General features: G+C 42.0%; 1 protein-coding gene and 3 non-coding genes across 4 annotated transcripts; 3 read left to right on the top strand and 1 right to left on the bottom strand.

Moving 5' to 3' along the window:
- Nucleotides 1-1,037: 1,037 nt before the first annotated feature.
- On the bottom strand, nt 1,038-13,312 carry LOC126397899 (myosin-6). Its single transcript, XM_050056948.1, has 39 exons — nt 13,274-13,312; nt 13,114-13,160; nt 11,930-12,141; nt 11,678-11,821; nt 11,429-11,585; nt 11,307-11,334; nt 11,099-11,204; nt 10,926-11,018; nt 9,745-9,808; nt 9,551-9,649; nt 9,363-9,466; nt 9,145-9,283; nt 8,932-9,050; nt 8,673-8,822; nt 8,422-8,592; nt 8,008-8,317; nt 7,827-7,897; nt 7,542-7,747; nt 6,621-6,744; nt 6,398-6,534; nt 6,066-6,321; nt 5,730-5,972; nt 5,477-5,653; nt 5,247-5,392; nt 5,067-5,157; nt 4,576-4,965; nt 4,306-4,432; nt 4,038-4,156; nt 3,754-3,950; nt 3,452-3,635; nt 3,156-3,321; nt 2,942-3,066; nt 2,545-2,853; nt 2,252-2,455; nt 1,860-2,156; nt 1,645-1,749; nt 1,453-1,548; nt 1,233-1,367; nt 1,038-1,148 (listed from the first exon to the last, which is right to left on the bottom strand). The coding sequence occupies exons 3-39, from the start codon at nt 12,131-12,133 to the stop codon at nt 1,131-1,133; spliced, it is 5,811 nt and encodes a 1,936-aa protein (XP_049912905.1). The 5' UTR covers nt 12,134-12,141; nt 13,114-13,160; nt 13,274-13,312; the 3' UTR covers nt 1,038-1,130.
- A 6,791-nt stretch (nt 13,313-20,103) lies between these two features.
- On the top strand, nt 20,104-20,185 carry trnas-uga (transfer RNA serine (anticodon UGA)). The gene has a single exon. It is a non-coding gene; the product is annotated as a tRNA-Ser (tRNA).
- Nucleotides 20,186-20,620: 435 nt separating this feature from the next.
- On the top strand, nt 20,621-20,702 carry trnas-uga (transfer RNA serine (anticodon UGA)). The gene has a single exon. It is a non-coding gene; the product is annotated as a tRNA-Ser (tRNA).
- Nucleotides 20,703-21,303: 601 nt separating this feature from the next.
- On the top strand, nt 21,304-21,385 carry trnas-uga (transfer RNA serine (anticodon UGA)). The gene has a single exon. It is a non-coding gene; the product is annotated as a tRNA-Ser (tRNA).
- The last annotated feature ends 837 nt before the right edge of the window (nt 21,386-22,222 follow it).

Raw genomic sequence — 22,222 nt, 5'->3', positions numbered from 1 at the left:
CACATAAGCAGGAAACTAGAGGACAAAAGTAAATGTTTGATTGATGGTAATAAAATTGCGTGTTAATTTTTTACTCATGTAATTTGTGATATGGTATTAGGCTGTAGCGGCTACTTGCTGTCCATGTGGATGTAGATTGACCTAGACTAGTTAAAAAAAGCAATTTACAGCACTACTCAGGTAAAGCAATATTGTTGTAGTTTTAGGGGATCTACTTGCGCAACAACAAGTCTGCAACAAAATCACTCTATAATACAAAGCTTCAAGCTGTTATCAATGTGTTGTTTAAATGCTCTGAGCAATAAAATACAACACATCCTCTAAATAGCATCCATTTTGTCTCCACATTGTGATTTGAAGCACAGTGGGAAGAATGCCCTCCCAACATGGGAAATGGGATCATCCGAGGGGCATGTAAATGCCGTGTTAAGTCTCATCAGTGGTCTCAACCATTTGCAGCTGTTTTGATTTTAAGCCTGCTTTGTTGGTGCCCATTCTCAGCTGTGCTCAAGCCTCCAGCCCAGCAGTGCAGGGTGTTGTCTCGGAGAAACAAAGTGCAAAGGTTTTAACTCTTCCGCTCTTCTCATGTCGAAACATGAACAGCAACCCTCATGTGGTTTGGATAATATTCTAGGGAAATGCTGCATGAGCTTTTAATACAGATACAACCTCTCAGTGCATGCCTCTACTTTTCCTTTTCTTCTTTGTAGTGTCATGTTACGGCTGTATGTGCACCACACCTGGCACGGGGAAGAGGCCGTTAAGAGCTCCTGTGCCAGCAGCAAAGGAGGGAGGCCTCTGGTGTGGGGACTGCTGGTCCTGCTGCCTCTCAGTCTGGGATTATTATTGTCTTGTTTGCTTGTTTTTTGTCAGTAAATGCCATAGATTTGTTTTAAAGGTGTCTTTGTGGTTATTTTGGGTCAGTGGTGGAGTTTTGCTCACCCTAGAGGGCCACACAAGGGTGGGGCATAACAGTAGTGATTCAGTTCTTGTGTTTTTCAAATACAGGGAACATGAACAAAGTGGTGCATTCACATTTTCTTTATTCCATTCATGTTGCATGGAGAACAAAGAAACTAACATACTACAGTTAAACAGCATCCTTGAAGATCCCATAAAGGCTTCCCTCTTCACTCATCAAGTGCTTTCTGTACAAAGAAAAAATGTTCAGTAATCATTTTCCAAAATGTAATTACAATGTAAGAGTTGCATTGCAGTCAGTGATTGCTGACCTTAGCACCAGTGTCACGGCTCTTTGCTCTCAGCTTGTTGACCTGAGACTCTGCGATGTCGGCCCTCTCCTCTGCTTCCTCGAGCTCATGCTGTAACTTGCGCAGCTTGCCCAGATTTGTATTGGACTGTTCCTCCTATAAAGAGTGGAAAGTTGAGCTGACTCATAAAGAGGAAAATTGACTAAGTGTCAGTAGATGAAGGTGTGGTATTTTTGCTTACAGCCTCCTCTGCAGTTCTCTTGTATGATTTGACTTTCAGCTGCAGCTTATCCACCAGGTCCTGCAGACGGCTCAGATTCTTTTTGTCCTCCTCCGTCTGTTAAATAAGTACACAGGACGTACCGCTTGTTAATGCATAACCTTTAACGTTTTGCTGAATGTTTATCACAGAGTCATTGTGTCTGTAGCAGACCTGGTAGGTGAGCTCTTTGATGCGCCTCTCGTACTTGCGGATACCTTTCACTGAGTCGCTGCTTCTCTTTTGCTCTATGTCCACCTCATTTTCCAACTCTCTCACCTTGAAAAGATGAAAAAATTACAGATGCAGCTGTTAGAAGTCTGTTAAAGCCAGGGAGTCCGGTATTGCACACTCACAATGAGGAAACAGTGGAAGTTAGAAACACTCACCCTAGCCTCCAGCTTCTGGATCTGCTTCTTGCCACCTTTCATGGCTATCTGCTCAGCTTCATCCAGACGGTGCTGCAGGTCTTTGATGGTTTGTTCCATGTTTTTCTTCATACGCTCCAGGTGAGCGCTGGTGTCCTGCTCCTTCTTTAGCTCCTCTGCCATCATGGCGGCATCGGTAATGGCCTTCTTCGCCTTCTCCTCAGCATTCCTGCACTCCTGCACTGCCTCCTCTACCTCATTCTGAAGCTGAGCTGTGTCACTCTCAAGCTTCTTTTTATGGTTCAGCAGGCTGGTGTTCTGCACAGAATCATAGTATTACGCCACATACTTTCAGTGATATCAGTATGCTGCATGCACATACTGAAATACCATGACATAATGATTTGACATACCTGAGAGTGCAGCAGCTGAACTCTCTCACTGACATCCAGCAGCTCCTGCTCAGCCAGTTTACGACCTCTCTCAGTCTGCTCCACCACAGACCTCAGCTCATCGAGTTCAGCCTGCAGCAGGTTGTTACGTCTCTCCACAATGGCAATGTTCTCCTTCAGATCATCGTTGGCACGAAGAGCATCATCAAGCTGGAGCTGTGCATCCTATTCAGAAAGATTTTTTTTTAAATCTTTACATCTTTTATTTCAGTGATTGTGAATGAACTTTCATCAGTGAGAAGCCTCTATGGTACCTTCATGTGAGCATGAATTCCCTTGAGCTGCTTCTGAGCCTCTGCCGCCTGCCTGTTGGCCATGCTCAGCTGGATCTCCATCTCATTGAGATCTCCTTCCATCTTCTTTTTCACCCTGAGAGCCTCGTTTCTGCTGCGAGTCTCAGCCTCCAGCGAGCTCTGCAGAGTGTCCACCACTCTCTGATGGTTACGCTTGGCCTGCTCTATCTCCTCGTCCTTCTCAGCCAGCTTCCGCTCGATGTCAGCCTTCAGCTGGTTGAACTCAAGCTGTGCTCGGAGGATCTTACTCTCCTCGTGCTCAAGGGAACCCTGTCAGAAAACAGCAAATCACAGTATGCCTTACAAAGCACCAGAAAGGTAATTCCAACAAATCAGACAACATTTAGCATTTGATCACCTCAGCTTCCTCCAGAGCAGATTGTATCTCAGCCTTCTCCTGCTCCAGCTGTTTACGGATCTTCTCCAGCTCATGGATGCTCTTTCCTCCCTCACCAAGTTGCTCAGTCAGGTCAGAAATTTCCTCTGTCATCAAAAGAACATTATATACATTATAATGTGTGAATTGTACATGTCGCACCAGGGTCAGTAAACAAGCCTAATTTTTCCCAGACCTTGGAGATTCTTGTTTTCTCTTTTCATGGTCTCCAGATGCTCCAGAGACTCTTCATAAGAGTTCTTCAGTTTGAAGAGCTCAGTGCTCAGAGACCGAGCCTCTTTCTGGGTTCCTTCCAGCTCAGTCTGAGACTCCTCATACTTCTGCTTCCACTCAGCCAGGACCTAATCAAATTATTAATTAAATTACAAGATGTTAATAAATTATACACAAACTCAATGCATACATTCAGAGCTTATTTTGTACCAAAGTATACCTATCTGGAAGAGTCTCCGTCTTTTCATGTGTCATTACCTTGTCAAAGTTTCTTTGTTTCTTGTCCAGAGCTGCAGCAGCAGCATTAGATCTTTCCACATCCACCATGAGATCTTCAATCTCACCCTGAAGCCTATGTTTGGTTTTCTCCAGGGAGGAACATTTAGCATTGGCAGCTTCAACAGCTTCTTCTGCATCCTGTAACCGTTGAGCAAGCTTTTTCCTAACAGCAGAAATAAAAGCATCAAATCACTACCGTACATATATATTAAGAACATCATGGTAATATTAAGGAGCTATCTCCAATGAGTCTATATAACACTGATTTACTGAATCCTTACTTTGCTTCTTCCAGCTCCTCTGTTCTTTGAATAGCATCCGTTTCGTACTTGGTTCTCCACTGAGCCACCTCAGAGTTTGCCTTGGACATGCTGCGCTGGAGCTCAGCTTTGGCCTCCTGTTCCTCCTCATACTGCTCCCTCAGCAAATCACAGTCATGGCGAGCAGACTGCACTGCATGGGCAAGTGCATTCTTTGCCTTTGATAAAGAACAATGAGGTGGAATCATTCTGCCAGCAGACATTGGGTTCTATTGTTAAAAAGCAGATGGTTCTTAAGGAAATACCTTTACTTCCTCCTCCAGCTGTCTCTTAAGGTCCTCAAGCTGCTGAGTGTAAGACTGCTTCCCTCTGGTCAGCTGAGAGACCAGTGAGTCCTTTTCTTCCAGCTGCCTGGAAAGCTCACCTGTAAAAGAAAGAGCCAGCATATCAGCTCCAGTGTTTCTGTAACACCTTGATCTGCATGGACTAATCTTCTGGGTAGTGTTGCTAAAAAGTATGCATCAGTGACAGTAAAAACTCCTCTTAAATGTGCATGTATGTTAATGTGATTACCATTTTCAGTTTGGAGCTTTGCTTTTTGCATTGTGAAGTCATTGATGGTACGTTGGCCTTCTTCCGACTTCGTCTTGTATTCATGCATTTGATCCTCCAGAGAGCGACACATTTTCTCCAGGTTGGTCTGAGACAAATTATTTTTATATTAATATGCAAGTCATAGAATTTAAATGATACTATCTTGCTCTCCAAATACAGCATATCTCACAGAATTTCAAACTATTAACTTACGATGCATTCAATGAAGACTTGTTATGTTTGTCTTACTTTAGCTTTGGTAATCTGCTCCATGTTGGACACCACATCATCCAGCTCCAGCCTGAGCTCGCTCTTTTCTTTCTCCAGCTTCTGCTTGACTCTTTGCAGGTTGTCAAGCTGTTCTCCCAGGTCAGCCACGCTGTCTGCATTCTTCTTTCTGAGTGCAGCAGCAGTGGCTTCATGCTGTAGAGTGGCCTCTTCAAGGTCTCTGCGCATCCTCTGAAACTCAGCCTCCCTCTTCTTGTTCATCTCGATCTGGGCAGCAGTGGCTCCTCCGGCCTCCTCCAGCCTCTCGCTGATCTCCTCCAGCTCTCTGGCCAAGTCAGCCCTCTGTTTCTCCACTTTGGCTCGAGCAGCTCGCTCCGCTTCCAGTTCTTCCTCCAGCTCTTCAATGCGAGCCTTGATGAAATTCATCAGATGATTAAAAACTTTGAATCGGTATTCACAAAATGAAAATAATAAAGAGATGATAACAAAAGAAAACCTGTTTGTGCAATTACCTGTAGCTCCTTCAGTTTCTTCTGGAGTTGAGCAGACATGGCCTGTTCATCCTCAATCTTACTTAGATGCTGGCTGATTTCAAAATCTTTCCTATATTTAATGACACAGTTGTTCATGTTAGTAATCAGCTGTTGTCACACAATGTGTCTCATGTTTGTGGTTGTAAAGGTTGGTTTTACTTTTTGAGTTTTTCTTCCAGCTGCTGCTTGTCATTCTCCAGATCCATCAGATTTTCTTGGGTTAACTTTAAGTCCCCTTCCAGTTTTCTCTTGGCTCTTTCCAGATCCATCCTCACTTTCTTCTCTTGCTCCAATGATCCTTCAAGCTAACAGACAACACAGTCCAAACATTTAATCCATAAATTGTGTCTCCAGAACCTTTAGAAATTTAGTTGCAAATTTGTACTTACGTCATCGACTTGCTGTTCCAGCTTAATTTTGGCCTTTGTCAGGGAGTTGACTTTGTCCTCCTCACTCTGCAGGTCGTCCAGTGTTTGCTGATGGGACTCCTGAAGAGCTTTCTTCTCTTTAGTCAGCTTAGCAATGATTTCATCCAAAGCTGCCATCTCTTCAGACAGGTTTTTAACCTAAATTTTCATCAGGTTAGTACTAGTTACCTGGTCAAAATATATTCTTTCAAAACTAGTTAAAATATTTTGTTACCTTGTTCTCAGTGGCGTGCTTTTCCTTTTCCACTTTAGCCAGACTCAGCTCCAGATCATCGATGTCCTTCTTGAGTTCTGAACACTCGTCCTCCAGCTTTCTTTTCTTGGCAGTCAGCTCTGCGTTCAACTCCTCTTCATCTTCTAGTCTCTCTGATAGCTCTTTGGATTTGGCCTCGAGCTGGATCTTACTCTTGATCAGACCCTCACAGCGCTCCTCGGCATCTGCAAGATTGTCTTGTTCCTGCAGACAGTGGATTTAACAGATGATGTTATTCATTACATTTTTGGAGGTACTTTGCTGTAAGTTTTGTGTAAACTGAATGGCTGATCTTACAGTTTGTATGTTGAGCTGCAGATCATTCTTCTCTTGGAGAACGCTGACCATTTTTTCCTCCAGCTCTTTCCTGCGGGCCTCAGATTTAGCATAAGCCTCTTTAAGCTTCAGAAACTCCTCCTTCATGTTTGCCATCTCCTTCTCAGTCTCAGCTGATTTCAGCAAAGGTTTGATCTTGAAGTACATCTTCATCCAGGGCCAATTCTTGACCCCCATGAAGGCACGCACATTCCACTGGATCACCAGTAAGGCATCCCTGTAGACAACATCAGTAAGCTTTTTTTTTCTGTACCTTGTACCTTGCCAGTAAATGTTAAAAGTAAATCACCAACCTGCGCTCAACAATTTTCTGGAACTCAACTCTGGCGAGCAGTCCTCTAGACCTCGCTTGAATTCCAGTGATGATGAGAGCAAGACGATCGTCTCTCATCTCTTCAAGAACACCCAGCAGACCAGCTTTGAAGAACACCTGATATAGACAGTTATTTTGTAACCTCTCTCCGGCACAATTATTTACTCCAACATTGAACCATACTCTTTGTAAACAGAACCAACCTTTGTGTGTCCCAGTTTATACTGTTCATGGTCAATGTCCAAAGAGCCCAAAAGTTTTTCTGCTGCTTTCTTATTGTCAATGAACTGTCCCTCAGGGATAGCATTAGGGTTCAGGATGCGATACCTGAAATGATTCAACCATAACATCGTTATAAGTATTGAATGAATTTGCAAAACAAATTAAAATGGCAAATAAAGAACATATCACAAGCTTAGCCACTCCATATCAAGTTCCTGATCTAATTGGTTTACTAGGTGCTGAGGGGAACAGCAGATGACAGTTGCACAGGGATTATCACTCTACCATACAAGGAATGATACTAGTTCTGTAAAGTAAGGGGAGAACACGCAGCAGCAGTCAGGATCATCATCATGGGCTTCTTGCCAATGCAGTGGAAGCCGAAATTTGATATACGGATGCAGGCAAAGTTGGTGTTGAAGTTCCCAGATACCAGAGACAGCATTCAGGACAGACATGGTTCTAACTGTCTAAAGCAGCGAGGCAGGTTCCTCTGCTGTAATTGACTATCCTCTTAGGACTGGACAAAGGATTGGACAGGCTTCGGTCCTTGGCCAAAGAGCTTCAAGAACCTGCATAGGGACTGGCCAGTGAAGCCTTTGCAGCCAGACTTGATGGGCACACATCCTCAGCTCTAACACACAGGGCACACAGGAAGAGAGCCATCAGGAACATCACTGATGCCACAGAAAAGGCATCAGGATGGCTTGGATCAAGACTGATGGGTCTCACACACTTCTGGGAAACAAATTGGGGCCTTATCAATCCCACCCTGATTGGTGGATGACGGGTGTTTGATGTTGAAAGACCCAAACATCCCGTGCTAACCCCAGGTTACATTACTTCTGGTGTGTCCAAGTGCATTGCAAGACTTTAAAGTAAATAAACATTGCTTGTCTTGCCTTTGCTTGAAGTCTCCATACTGGACCCTGTTGGGGAATCCCTTCCTGCAGATCCTGATGCCTTCCAGCACACCGTTACAGCGTAGCTGGTGCATGACAAGAGGATTCTCCATCGCCCCAGGAGTCTTGGTCTCATTGGGGATGATGCAGCGTACAAAGTGTGGGTGAGTTGACCTGAGATTGGTCATCAGTTTGTTCAAGTTCTCCTGTAAATGAAGACAATGTAAATCAACAGGTTTCATATGCCAAACTTAGGACATATACCAAATCTCATTCATATTTTACCCTGTGCAGTGCAGACACAGTCTGGAAGGAAGACCCTTTCTTCTTTCCTCCCTTTCCCTTGCCTCCAGCATCTTGGGCCGTATGAATGTTGTAGATATAAAAGTGTCATTGTTATTTTCTTCCCTATTGATATTCTGGACATTTCAAAGATGAATAACCAGTGTGGTCAAAGATCTCTTACCTGAATCCGCACCAGCATATCCAGCAAAAAGGACAGCCAGTAACTTCAGGTTGGACTTCTGATATAGTCCAACCACAGTCTCATTCAGTGGGTCCTTGTTCTTCACCAGCCAGTTACCGATATTATAATCAACAGTACCAGCGTAGTGAACCAGGGAGAAATGAGCTTCTGCTTTCCCCTTAACAACCCTGGGCTTTTGGAAGTTGGGACTTTTACCCAGATGGTTGTCATACAGTTTGGCTTTAAATGTTGCGTCACTGGCTTTGGGGAACATGCACTCCTCTTCGAGGATGGACATGATGCCCATGGGCTGAAGGAAGGAATCGATTAGAACTAATTAAATGCAAATCTCTCATAAAGAATAGCTTTTGTTTGTTACATGAATCCTGAATTCAAATTTAAATCTGCACCAACCTTTTCAATGAGTTCAATGCAGGCCGCCAAGTCCATACCAAAGTCAATGAACTCCCACACAATGCCCTCTTTCTTGTACTCCTCTTGTTCCAGCACAAACATGTGGTGGTTGAAGAACTGCTGCAGCTTCTCATTCGTATAGTTGATGCACAGTTGCTCAAAAGTGTTGAACTAGGAGGAACAATCAAAGAGAGGAGTAAGAGAAAGTATATTTTGTGGTCACACATGTCCATAAAACCTTTTACACTCACATCAAAGATCTCAAATCCAGCGATGTCCAGCACACCGATGAAGTACTGGCGAGGTTGCTTGGTATCCAGAGACTGGTTGATTCTCACCACCATCCACAAGAACATTTTCTCATACACTGACTTGGCCAGTGCACCGATAGAGTAGTTCACCTGGATATTTGCATAAAATCAATGACATTAGAATTTAAGCTCACTTTATTGTTTATTATTCTTTAACCTCCTGATGGATTTCGGTATAGGGGCGGCAATTTTAACTTACTTGCTGCACATTTTGACCTTTGGTGACCCACTCATTGCCTACTTTCACTCTGGGGTGACACAGGCCCTTGATGAGGTCAGCAGAGTTCAAGCCCATCAGATACGCAACTTTGTCTGTATCTGAAATCAATTTTGTGAAGCATTTACTACATTGTCTTGTGTCAAAAATACATGAATTGGTGCTTTTGTTTCAAGAGAATAAACTGTTTTTTACCCTCTGTGCCGTCAGGCTCTGCTTGCTCTTCTCTCTGCTTCTGTTTGAACTTCATGTTCCCATAATGCATAATGGCACCAGTCAGCTTGTAGATGCCATTCTTCTCCTCTTGGGTGAAGCCCAGGACATCAAATGCTTCCTTAAACAACAAAGAAGACAGCTGAGTTAGCGTGAAACTTAATGTGTGGAGATTTTAACGAGGACTGTGTTTCACTTACATCAGTAGCCATCAGCTCCTCTGCATCATTAATGGAGGCTACGGTTGTCTCTCCTTGGGAGATGTAGGAGTAGTCATACGGGTTGTTGGTGATTAGCAGCATTTCTGTCAAAGAAAAAAAAAATTCAGTCAGTATGCATGTGGGGTTTCTTTAGGGTCAGATATATTCTATGTTTCACTAGCACTCACCCAACAGCTCGGGTTTCTGCTGGGACAGGATCTGGTAGAAGATGTGGTAGTCTCTTTCAGCCTTGAGCTGATAAGTGACGCGGGATTTCTCCAGCAGATCTGACAAAAATTACAACGAGATGATGTGTTACAGTCCACATTCTCCCAGGGTGGTGTACTGCACAATGGAGATGTTTATGTCACAATCTGCTTACATGTCTCAATGTCAGCAGAAGCCAACTTTCCACTGACACCAAAGTGGATTCGAATAAATTTTCCCTGGGAGAAAAGAAGAAAATGACAATTAAACTAAACCATTAAAAATGTTACTTAAAGATAAAGTCCCAGATTTTGTTAAATTGCCCCAAAATCCTAGCCAGAGTGTCAGACTGAAGCTCCCAGAACCTTCAGTCTGACATCGCCTCCATTGAAGGCGATTTACAAGGGGAAGGGAATTTGATTTTTCCCTAACCAATCAGTAGAGATCAACAATTCACCCAGAATCTGACGTCATTAGTATCCATGCCTCGGGGGTGCCGAAAACAAGCGAGCATTGCCCATTTAAAATGTCTCCGTCGTCGTGCATGCCCAGCTGCATCGCCGTTAAATCCAGTTTAGCAGCTTCCTTAATTTGGTCCTCCATTAACGCGAGTAGTGGCGAAATACCTCGATAGCATCGTTAATGTGGTCTGTAGGATCTGTAGCGGTCGCCATTGTTGCTATCCTCACCAGTTACCCACCGGCGTACAGCTTGACATCAGCGTGGCGCTGATTGGCTAATCGCTAGACCCCCGGCGTTCATTGGTCCGTCCATCGTTTGGACGAGATAAATCGCAAATTCATTGAAGTATGCCAGACCAGAGATGCAAGCCTACTCAGTTGAGTGGGCGGGGTCTATGGTCTGGAACCAGGCTACCAAAATCCTCTCACTTCCTCTAAACTCCCTGCTGAAACTCACATGACATGATTTTGTCAAGTAGGATATGCCCCTGGATTAACATCCATCATTGCACTCCACGACCAACACTGCAGTCAACCAATCACAGCGCTCTGACATTATCAGTGTGCTGCTCCTGTGCTTCTTTCAAAATTCCTTTGTGCTTCTTCAAAGGTAAGCTAGCTCTAAAAATTGAATTTAGTACAATTAAACAAAATCCTCAGTAACCCTGAACAAAAACCCTGTAAGCTACTGCAGGGTTAGTGAGTTAGCTTGCTAAATAGGTAGCGTATCCTACATGGCAAAATCACGTTGTACGCTGAAATTCAACTGTCAGCTGTGTTGATATTGAAGCATTAAGAGTGGCCTAGGAGGAAATTTGGGTTTGAGGCGCTTTTGGGCACAACATCAAAGTCAGGAAGTGCATCTTTAATAAAACAAGTAATTAAAAAAACTCACAAATCTGGAGGAGTTGTCATTTCTGATGGTCTTGGCATTTCCGAAGGCCTCCAGAGCAGGGTTGGCCTGGATGATTTGATCCTCCAGGGTGCCCTGTAAATGTAATAGATGGAAAATTAGGGCCAGAAAATGTCATTTATTATGCTTATCCTAATATGTACTATTAAACCGACCTTTTTCTCCTGAGCAGCATCCTTCTTGCCAGAAACAGCTGCAATGCTGGCAAAGTATTGGATGACTCTCTTGGTGTTCACAGTCTTTCCTGCACCAGATTCTCCACTGCCGATGAAAACCAACATGTGAACTGAACATGTTAAAAAAACAAAATATAAACTCGACTCTTCAAATTGGAATCAGATGTGACTTTTATGAAACACTTACGTGATAAGGATGGACTGGTTTTCTCTGTCTGTAAGAGTTAAGACTGGTCAGTTATCTTTAAATGTATGGATAGTGTCAGAGATCAGATAAGAGGTGACATATATACAAAGAGCTGAACATACCTGCCAGCATGTACTGGTAGGCGTTGTCAGAGATGGAGTAGATGTGAGGAGGAGCTTCACTCCTCTTCTTTCCTCTGTAGGCGTTGACCACCGCCTGATCGTACACTGGCAGCCACTTGTAGGGGTTGACAGTCACACAGAACAGCCCTGAGTAGGTCTGCAGACAAAGACACATAAAACAAGTCTGTCTTTATTGGACTGAAGATTTCATACAGTGGAACGATCTGTGTATTTGTGTTCATTACTCACGTAGATCATCCATGCTGCGTAACGCTCTTTGAGGTTAAACAGCACGGCAGGTTCATGGAGGAAGGTGAACATCGCCATGTCCTCAATTTTATCAAACTTTGGCGGGTTCTGAGGGTGGATGTCTTCCTCCTTATGGGTTACAGTCTGAAAAGATTTACCACAAGGAATATCTAAGTTTAAACTGTAATCAGGGGTATACGTTCAGTGTCACAACAGCTTTCATTAATCACTGTAAATATCTGACATACTTACTTTTCCAAACTCAGTTTCAACAGTGACTTTGCCGCCGTCTCTGGTGGTGACTGTGGCTTTAACGTACTCCACCTCAGGGTCGGGCACAAAACATTGCCTCTTTATGTCGAAGGGTCGAGTTTGGGCCTCCAGACGCTCCTTCTCTGACTTTCTCAGGAAGGAAGCGGCAGACCCAAACTCTGCCATGAGGGCGTCACCTGACATCCTGAAAGCTGTGAACCAAGAACATTTTAATTTTATTTTAACAATGTTGCAGGCCTAAATAAATTATTGCATTCTCCAACTGTAAAAATGTGAAGCCTATACACTGAATGAAAAAATATGGTGTAACATTTCAACAACTAAAATGTGTGTAAAACATCTACTGCCTGACACCTTTTCTTTGGAATTTTGCTGAATCTCGATAGCATTGGCTAATCTTGAATCTCCCTAGCTGGTTACCTATGGATGCCAAATCCAACAAAGTAAAAGTCATCATCTGCAGGGCACTATTGCATTTGCAGTTACCTATGAACTATGAGAACCTGTGTTTAAGAGGCTGTGGCACTCTCATGTTTTAAGCAGAGGTAGTGGGTGGGGGCTTTGGCAAGGGAACAACTGGCATGGGGTCTCTTGAACTCTCACCTCAAGATTTCTGAATGAAAACTAGCTCAATGGGTACCCACGAGTCTCCCCTAAACTTGAGAAGGCTTGTTCCCAGTAAATGTTTTGTTCCTTAGAATCAATGTACTCACTTCAAATTAAAGCTGTACATTTGTCTTAGCCTATTTGAAGAGCAATGAATCACAGAACATGTATAAATACACAACACATTAAAACAGGCTTGTTGTAGAACTCATAATGTTAGCTGCACTGGTATTAGTCTATGCACATCAGATAATTAGTAACATAAACTGTAAAATAAGAAGCTTATTTATATCAGTATGCGATGCCTTAACTCTCATACTGATCATTTTCAACTACCCTATATGCTTCAACAACATAATCAAAATCCTGAAATTCAGTTATGGCTTTGGTTTTGGTGTGCCACCCACAGATTGTCAGTGGCCCCATCTGGCCACCCCTGTGGGGGCACCACTGATCCAGAGAGGGATGCAAACTACCAGCAAAGTAATGTTATTCTGAGTCTATTCATTTTCTGTATGGATTTTGTTTTGAAAAGAAAACAGCATAGAGCTTTTTACCTGTTTTGCCTTCCTCTCCCCCTTGATAGATTGAGTGTGTTGTGTCTCTAGGAAAAAAAATAAATAAATAAAAAATAATTGTAAATAACAAAAATGGAAGATTTTGTATTCAATTTGTGATGTGATAGTTAAGTCATATGTAAAATGTGTGTATACTTACCTGCAGGTGCTGTGTTCCCGTCCTTACTCCTGTCCTCCGAACCCCTCTTTATATTCATCCAGGAGGCAGAGCCTCGACACCCAACCACCCTATTAGGAAAGAGAAGGAAAACAAAGGACGCTTATCAAAAAAAAGGGAGATCTGTATTTGGAGATAAAGGTGTGGACAACAATAACCCACAATAACCATTGGCCGGTGAACTGAAATTCCTAAGGTGACTAGGAGACCAGCATCTATTTTTGTTTTGTCCTTCAAGTGACTGGAAAGCAAGTAAATTATAAAAGTATATTATATTTAAGCTGATAAATAAAGGTGTATGATGTTATTTTCATTATATTTTATTTATTGAACAATGTTTGTGGATCTATTCTTGTCTGTAACACAAGGGAAAATAGTTTTTTTGTGATAATATTAATTACATGAGTTTCATTAAGCATTTTAAATTCATTAAAAATCATATTTTTATTGTATTAGTTTTTTAAACAAAGACCACTGCACCTGTTGGTCTGTCACTACTGAAGTGTGCACTGTCTACAGACTGTGGTATTGTCTGCCTCTTGTCCTGGAGGACAAAGATAAACTTGTGAATTTCTGAGTTGGATTCCATCTCCTGGTCCTTGTTTGCCTCCCAGTGGACATCAGCTGACCTCCTCCATCTATAATAAAAGATCAAGTATGGCAGCTGCCTGTTCAAAGGTTATAGCCTCCATACTGTAAAAAGATACATATGGGCCATACAGAGCACTTATCGCCTTTCTTACGTACACATCAATTATGACAACGGGCCAATGCCTGTAATAACTCAGATGTTAGCACAGCAGATGCTTAAATCACATGTTTACTGAGTGGGCCACCTGAAGACCTTCTCAAGATGCACACAAGCCCTTCTGACTTTAACAACTTCACACTTTCCACTTCAGACCTTCACGCGGTCTTGACAGTTGGTTGTTTGCGCCCAGCGTACCATTCCTCAGCACATTAAGGGTGGTGCTAAGGCTGTCATTCCCAGCTGTCCCGTGTCCTTCTGCTGTCAACACTTGATGGAGCTTTATGAGCTTTCTTATATGCAGAAGGGGCTCTGCTCTATTGTTGAAGTTTAGATTTAGACATATACAGCAGGTGGTTAACAGTAGTAGTTTTTTTTTCTTTTATTGTTTATACTAAAAGAAGCGTGTTTGAAAGACTAGTCACACATTTTGGGATATCGGCTTATCTGCTTTCTTCCTGAGAGCGAGGTGTAGATCTATCATGTTTATGTTTATATGCTACATATGAACCAATACAGGAAGCAACCAATTAACTTAGCTTAGCATGAAGACTGGAAACAGGGCAACACAGCTTGTATGTCTTAAACAAACAACATATAACATGTTAATTGGTGAGTTTTAGATGTAGGTTAGTGGTTAGAGGTTCAGGTGAGTCCAAAGTCAGTCTAAAGGTCTCCAACTCATTGTCTTCAAAACAAACCAAAGGGGACCACGAGGTGTTTATGGCACATTGTTTCCTTGGTTTTGTCCTTCAGCTCAGACACATGACATCCACAAAGCCACTACAAATGTCTTTGGCACACTGAGACAGATTGCAAAGGCACAGTGACACATTATATCAAACTTAGACTCACACCCTCACACTTACTTGCTCTGTCTCACACTCGCACACCCCGGACAATACCAAATATGAAACTGCTATTATAAAACAGCACTGTGTCTTCCATGGTTTTCTCTTGGTGAGAAGCTTTGGAAGTCTATTAGAAAACTCTATGACCAAGAGAAAAGAGGTGTTTGGTGGTCGGCTACTGAAAATGTCCCTTTATTCCCACCCTGTTTCCTCCTTCCTGTGTGCTTGCACTATGAACCAGTGATTTGTAAAATGGACCCTCTAAATCAGGCATTACCAAATGGTGGACCATGGTACGGACTTATGCTTGCTAAACTAGCTAATAGGGCAATGGCGACACTTAAGGGCCAGTTAAATCGATTGTTTACTGTGCATAGACGGTTTGCTAGAGGGAAAATATGTTTTGAAGGTAAGAGAGACATGAGAAGAGGACAACATGGAGCATTAGCAGCTTACTCTGCTACTTTCTGGCAACACAAACAGTGTCTATTTTCCGTGGTCTAACCAAGTAGCACTACACATCTTGACTATGTTTGGATCAACTTACAGCTGTGAGTCACCCTTCTCCAATATGAACAGTATTAAGACTGAGTTTTGTTAGAGGCTCAACTGAAAAAAAAATATAGCCATGCTACTAGTGTGGCTGTATCTCAGACTGATGTAACACAACATCTGTTGGATGGATTGCTGTGAAATTTTAAACAGAGTCATGATTTGCAGACCATGCGTCTTGGCTGATCCTCTGACTTTTCCTTTAGGCCTACCTTGAGGTTGGTATTAATTGTTTTGCGTGAATTGTCACCACTCCTGTTGGATGGATCAGTGTATGCCTTGCAGGAAGACTCGTGCCTTCTCTGCACCTGATTGGATATACGCCTCCAGGCATTTGCTAAACACGAATGTTAACTTAGCTATTATGGTAACCAGCGTTATGAACCAGACAGACCTGAGAGGAGAGCCACTCAGCTCTGGCAGCTCATGTTTTTGTTCCTGTAGTCTGAACATACCTGGCCTGAACAACATGAGAGTTTCTGGGTCGGGGAATCAGCTATGTACGTTGGCAGTTTTACAAACATTTTTTAAGTTGCAACAGACAATTTAAGGCTTGTTGTTTTTAGCCGAGCCGACTTCGGGAAAACTTACCGCCCCAAAAGTGAGGAGTCAGGATTTCACAGGATTTTAAACTGTGTATCACTGCAACCACGAGAGGTCCTTGAGCATACAATCATAAATGTGCACAAAAATATTAGGCTGATTGGTCCAGTAATATGCAAGATTAGCTGGGGGGATGCTCAAAGCTCTCTTTGCATTTTCTCTTAAGGAGGCATTTTATGTAGTATATTCTGTCTTTTTTACTTTTATTAAAATTTAGGCGTTGTGCTAGGATTAATTTTATTTATGCTAAAGGTAGCTACCAGTATTTGTTTTCCATACAAGTGACCATACAAGTTCAATAGGTCTACATGGTTTTATTTCATAGGATGCAATTAGACATTATGATGTTCACAACTTCATTTCGAGGAAGTTTTCGTATCTGGGCCTCTTTGAATTTTAATTGCATACCCCTGCTTTAAATCACTGAAATGGCATTTTGAGAAATTTCTTATATTTTTCTTATGTTTTTTTGTTTCTTTTGTCTGTGCCATTGAGAGGAGAAACAACAATGAAAGATGAGTGTGAACATCATCACGGTTGCAGCTGTTGTTCAGCAAGGCAAGGTCATCACCCTATATACTGGCACCTGCTGCTACTTCATACTGTAACTCCACACTCCTCCTTGCTGGCCTGGCATCGTTTCCTTCCATTTACCCTTGAGGACAAAGATAAACCTGTGAAATTGTTTGGGGATTTCTTCTACTGAGCTCAAGTGAAAGCGTTGTCGTTTGGCCCTCTCAGGAGTGGCTTTACCATTGTGGATGTGTTTGCTATTAAATTCCTGAAAAGGGCGGATTTTCTGATATGATTAAAATACTGGAGGCAAGTTAACACAGAATTTAGAGCTAAGGTCAAATTGATCCTGACAAGTGTCATACGAGTTCGAGTTACACAAGGAAAGTGTACTTATGTCTATTAGGTGATAATGTGGGAGGAGGATCCTTGCAAAGTGTTGAGCTCCTCCAAGATCTTTGCACTAATTGACAGAAGCATTTTCAGCCTTCTTCATTTGGCCTCAGAGGGGAAACAAACTGTCAACAGCTCTGAGGTCAGGTGTCTTGAGTTATTGCTGCTGTTTTGTTCTTGAACTCAGAGACTCCCCTTAACATAAACACTGCGCATTTATTGTCCAGCAATAAAGAAGAAAGGGGATGTTTAGCACATCGTAAAAAATCAACTTCTTTTAATACTTGGAATTTTTTGGAAACTGAGGAAGTTGTTTGAATTCCTAAGTGACTTCCGTCACACAGCTCGTCTGCAGAGTGTAAAGCTGTCTACAAGGTGAAAATATGTCTCAAACATAACTGGAGATGACATGTACTCCTCCAAGACCTCTGCATTGCATAACAAGACTCTGTCAACACTTGAGGCCCCACACCTCAGGCCCTAACCCTGAGCAGTCTAAATACGCCGCAGTCCCATTCTCAGCTGTCGTATGAAGAGTTGGCCTCTGACATCCTCTTGTCATTCTTTATGTCGGACGCCTGATATGTGTACCACATGTTAGCAACCTTTCAGCAAATAGGACCACACCTTTTGTGACTGGTTAATCAGACAGTCTATAGAGTGGTACATGTTGATGTGTTGAAACTGGGTGGCAGAGAGGAGAGAGACGGTGATGTTGGATAGCTGGGAGCTCCAGGCTGGACCCTTAACTGCTCCTCTCTGACCCCCACGGGTTTGTCTAAAGGTGGGCTGGAGAAAGCAGTGCAGTTGATAGGGATGGGGGTTGCACGGATATAAAATCAGAACAGGTAAGCTGGAATTGTCAGGGGCTGGTTGAACGAAACACCTTAAGTTAAAATTTTAGTTAAGGTTTCCCTCAAATTAAATAAGTTGCACAAAACACCCTAGGTTTCCAGAAAATGTTCACTTAAGTATTTGTCTTTTTTTCTTGTCTTGGTCTTATTTTTAGAGCGTTGCACAAAAGACCTTCGCAACCAAAGCAAGGTAAATAGAAATTAAAAAAACTTAAGGTACCTCTGACTCCGTCTTAACTGCAACATGACTGGGTTTAGGGTAACCAGTATGGTTTTCTTGTCTTCTTTTCTTCTGCCATTTCCTCCACTATCTTACTATAAGCCAACTTTATGAGATGAAAGCAAACAATCAATCTCCATGGAAACTAGTACTGGTGTAAAATCTCTTTCAACGCAGTAATTGAGTCAAAGTTTTTCCTTAACTAAGGAAACCTTTTAAGGGATTCTGTGCAACTGTGTAAGTCCCTCAGCGGGGGAGAAATTAAGCCTAGGGTGTCATACTTAAGGAGAAATTTTAAGGTGTTTTGGGCAACCGGTCCCAGGTGTCAAGCAGGTTTACGTATGCAGTGTTTATCCTCTTAGTTTTGCGAATTAATATGCTAAGCTTTGCTAATTGGCATTTTGATCTGATTGAGAGAGCAGATGAACAGTCCACTTTTCATGGTGATCGATTCAACAGTTGTGGGGACGGTTCACACAAAACTAACGTTAACCTCATGGTGGCTCTAAAGGAAAATCAGATGATCAACTGTTATGGTTTCAGTTCAGGAGAGGACCCAAATGCAGATTCAACAGGCAGTTTGTTTTCAACAAAAGGTGAGCTTTAATGTAGCTGATGAAGGACTTCCAAATAAAGGCAGGCAACAAAAAAAAACATTTGAGAGCAGATCAAAAATCCAAACTAAAACCAAACAGGAAAAGACACAAAGACCAGGGATGGATGCATGATTATGGCAGGAATGATGAACACAGAAGGTACACAGACAGACTGACAAAGGGAAACACACAGGTATATATACACAGAAGACTAATCACAAGGACAAGACACAGCTGGAGTAGGAAGACATGGGCAAGAGGAGTGAAACAGGGATTGGCTGACAACAAGGGTGGAGCAAACAAGACTAATACAGAACAGGTGTGAAGGGAAGACTCTGGGAACAGGCAAGACTTAACGAGACAGGTGTGACAGAAAACAGGCGGGAAAACACACAAAGACAGGAAGTAAAACTAGACATGACACATGAGGAGAGAACCTACAAAATAAAACAGGAACCAGATTGAATATGAACTAAACAACATGAAACAAGGAACACAAACAGAAAACTCAGAGACAAAGTCCACAAGATAACAGAATATGAAACCAAAACCCAGGATCATGACATCAACAACATCAATAAGACTCATTGTTTGCAACTCGTGACTCTCTGTACAAAATCTTATATGGTAATCCATCCAATAGTTAGAGATATTTCAGTCTGACATCCCAGAGCCACCCTAGTAGCATAGCAACAATTATTTATTTATTTTTTTGCTACACTTGCGCATGTTGTAGGTAAGAGTGCATTCATTCAATCGCACAAGATATTTCAAGCTGTCGTGATGTAAATATCAAGGTGCTGAGCCCAGCGCTGTTGGTCTTGAATTTATAACTTAAGCAAATAAAAGTCAAGAGTGTTTTCAAGTTCTTCAGGGAAACTGTGCATTCTCTCTGTAGGTGGTAACGTGGAAAGTATGATGACCTATGCACCATCTTGTCCCTGCACTCCAATCTTCCTCAACTCTCCACCTCATATTTAGAGCACTGCTCTAACCTCGGGGTGGAACATACCAACAACATACCTGTGTTTAGATTCTCATTCTTAGCTGTCTTACACTCGTCACAACTTCTTTCCTGTGTCTGTATCCACAGACAAAGACAGATTGGGCTAGCTGACACCAATGGCCACTTCTGGAATCTGGAGATGTCTGGAATCTTAACATGTAAAGTGTGGTGCCCTGAGAATGTCACTTAAAAGGTCCAGTGTGTAGGATTTAGCAATCTCTAGCAGTGATGCTGCAGATTGCACAGAAACTTCTCCCCTATGTCAAGCATGTAGAGGAACTCACCAAAAACACAGCTGGAGGCACAAATGGCAAAAGAAGTGTGGAAGCGCAGCTCCTCAGCCTCAGACGTACCATTTATTGGAATATTACCTGAAAATAAATCAAATATCATCAACATTGTTTCAGTTTTGAAAGAATTTTAGAAAAATTAAATAGATCTACGAGGAAGGTTCTCATTGGCTGAAAGATGTGTGAGTTGTCGTGGCCGAGTGGTTAAGGCGATGGACTTGAAATCCATTGGGGTCTCCCCGCGCAGGTTCAAACCCTGCCGACAACGATCAGTAAGTTTGTGTCTTTAAATCATGATATCTTCTAGTTCAGCTTTAACTTCACCACTTAATATGGACATGTCTGTGTCAAGCATCGGTTTAGATTTGGGGAGTTGGAGTTGTAGGAGACACGTCCCCCTCACAAAACTCAGTGTATAATCAGTGTTCTCCACATGTGCTGAGTATCAATACAAACACACCTTGAAACTTCAAGTGAAAACTAATATATTTAAGATCCTAAACAGGAGCTACTTGATGTGCAGACTTATTTGTTTTTTAGTTTTACAGACGTTTCTTTGGTCTAATCTATTAGATGTTGGGATGTGTTTGTCTTTTGTACTGTTTTTAAAGATGGTGTCTATCCCATCTCTATATTTTTATTTACATGATATTTGAAATAAAATGCTGGAAAGGTGCAAAATTATTGATTGAATGGTATGTGAGTTGTCGTGGCCGAGTGGTTAAGGCGATGGACTTGAAATCCATTGGGGTCTCCCCGCGCAGGTTCAAACCCTGCCGACAACGATCAATGACTTTGTGTCTTTGAAGCACAATATCTTCACACAGGCTGTCCCGCAATATGTTCATAGGTCCCCAAGTTTCACTCCTTAATATGGACACGTCTGTGTTAAGCATAGTTTTAGATTTGGAGGGGAGTACAAGTGACATATGAATGAAATACTAATTGAATATACTTCAGACTGACTGTCTGCCTCTCTGACAATAACATGTGAAAGATGGCATCTGTCAAAGTGAAAAACAATTAAGTCCACACACCAAGTAGCTCCTGTTTAGAATGGTTTTAACTCAGAGGGACATTTCAAGCTACATGGCTCTTCCTCAGACTTCCAATATGTGACAGAAAGTCGCCATCTTAAATACCCTTCGCCATTTAAATATCCATAGCCACAAACACTGGAAAAGTCCAGAATTATTGAATAATTAACAACTCAAAATTTAAGGCAGGAAAACAATCATTAACATTTCTTCCAGCAGACATAAAATTTATCGTAATATTACACCTACAAATAAATCAAATAACATCAATTTTTTCAGTTTTAAAAAAATTGTAGAAAATTAAATACATCTACAAGGTAGACTCTCATTTAAAGAGTAATATGTGCCAGTTGTCGTGGCCGAGCGGTTAAGGCGATGGACTTGAAATCCATTGGGGTCTCCCCGCGCAGGTTCAAACCCTGCCGACAACGATCAATGACTTTGTCTAAAACTATTCGGCAAGAATAATGTGAAGACTTTGTGACACAACATGACATTAAATCATAATTTCATTTTGTAAACTAAATTTTTAGGTATTTCTGTGAGATTTAAAAACTCAGTATAAGTGACATATGAATGAAATACTGTTTGAATATACTTCAGGCTGACTGTCTGCCTCTCTGACAATAACATGTAAAAGATGGCGTCTGTCAAAGATATATCTTTATTATGACTATGAGCTACAGGTGTAGCATGTCACATGACTGGCTCAGGCAGCACTATGGGTATTTAAGATGGCGGCTCTTTGTCGTGGATCAGAAGCCTGAGCAAAGAGCATGGATACCAAGAGGCGAAGCTCAATAGAACGCCCCATAGCAACAAATTCCCCCATGGTTTCGTCCTACCGCCGCCATTTTGGACCGTCAGCAGACCGCAGCAGACCCGCTTGCATACAAAAACACACAGACAAACTGAAGTATAGCCTATCGCTATTAATTATGCTTACAATGCTACTCACCTCGTGATAGCTTGGTCACAGTTGCTTTTTCACGTTTTTGTAAAGCAAAATATAGACTTTAAAAAAAAAAAAAACGAGGAAAAACGGCCAAGATGGCATCTCTACATATTACATCCACTTATGAGAAGATTAACTTAATAACTCCTTCAATATCACCCCATAAGCCAATCTACCAAAAAAATATATAAATAATAATAATAAAAAATCAATATTTTAACTAGAAACACATTAATGGCGACGTCACATAGTCAGGAATAAAGATTTATTTACAGTTTGTACAGTAAGGGGACAGTAATAATAATAATAATAA

Source organism: Epinephelus moara, chromosome 11 (genome assembly GCF_006386435.1).
Source record: "Epinephelus moara isolate mb chromosome 11, YSFRI_EMoa_1.0, whole genome shotgun sequence".
Taxonomy (NCBI): Eukaryota; Metazoa; Chordata; class Actinopteri; order Perciformes; family Serranidae; genus Epinephelus; species Epinephelus moara.
Note: the sequence above shows the minus strand (reverse complement) of the source record. Positions and strands in the feature narration are given on the sequence as shown.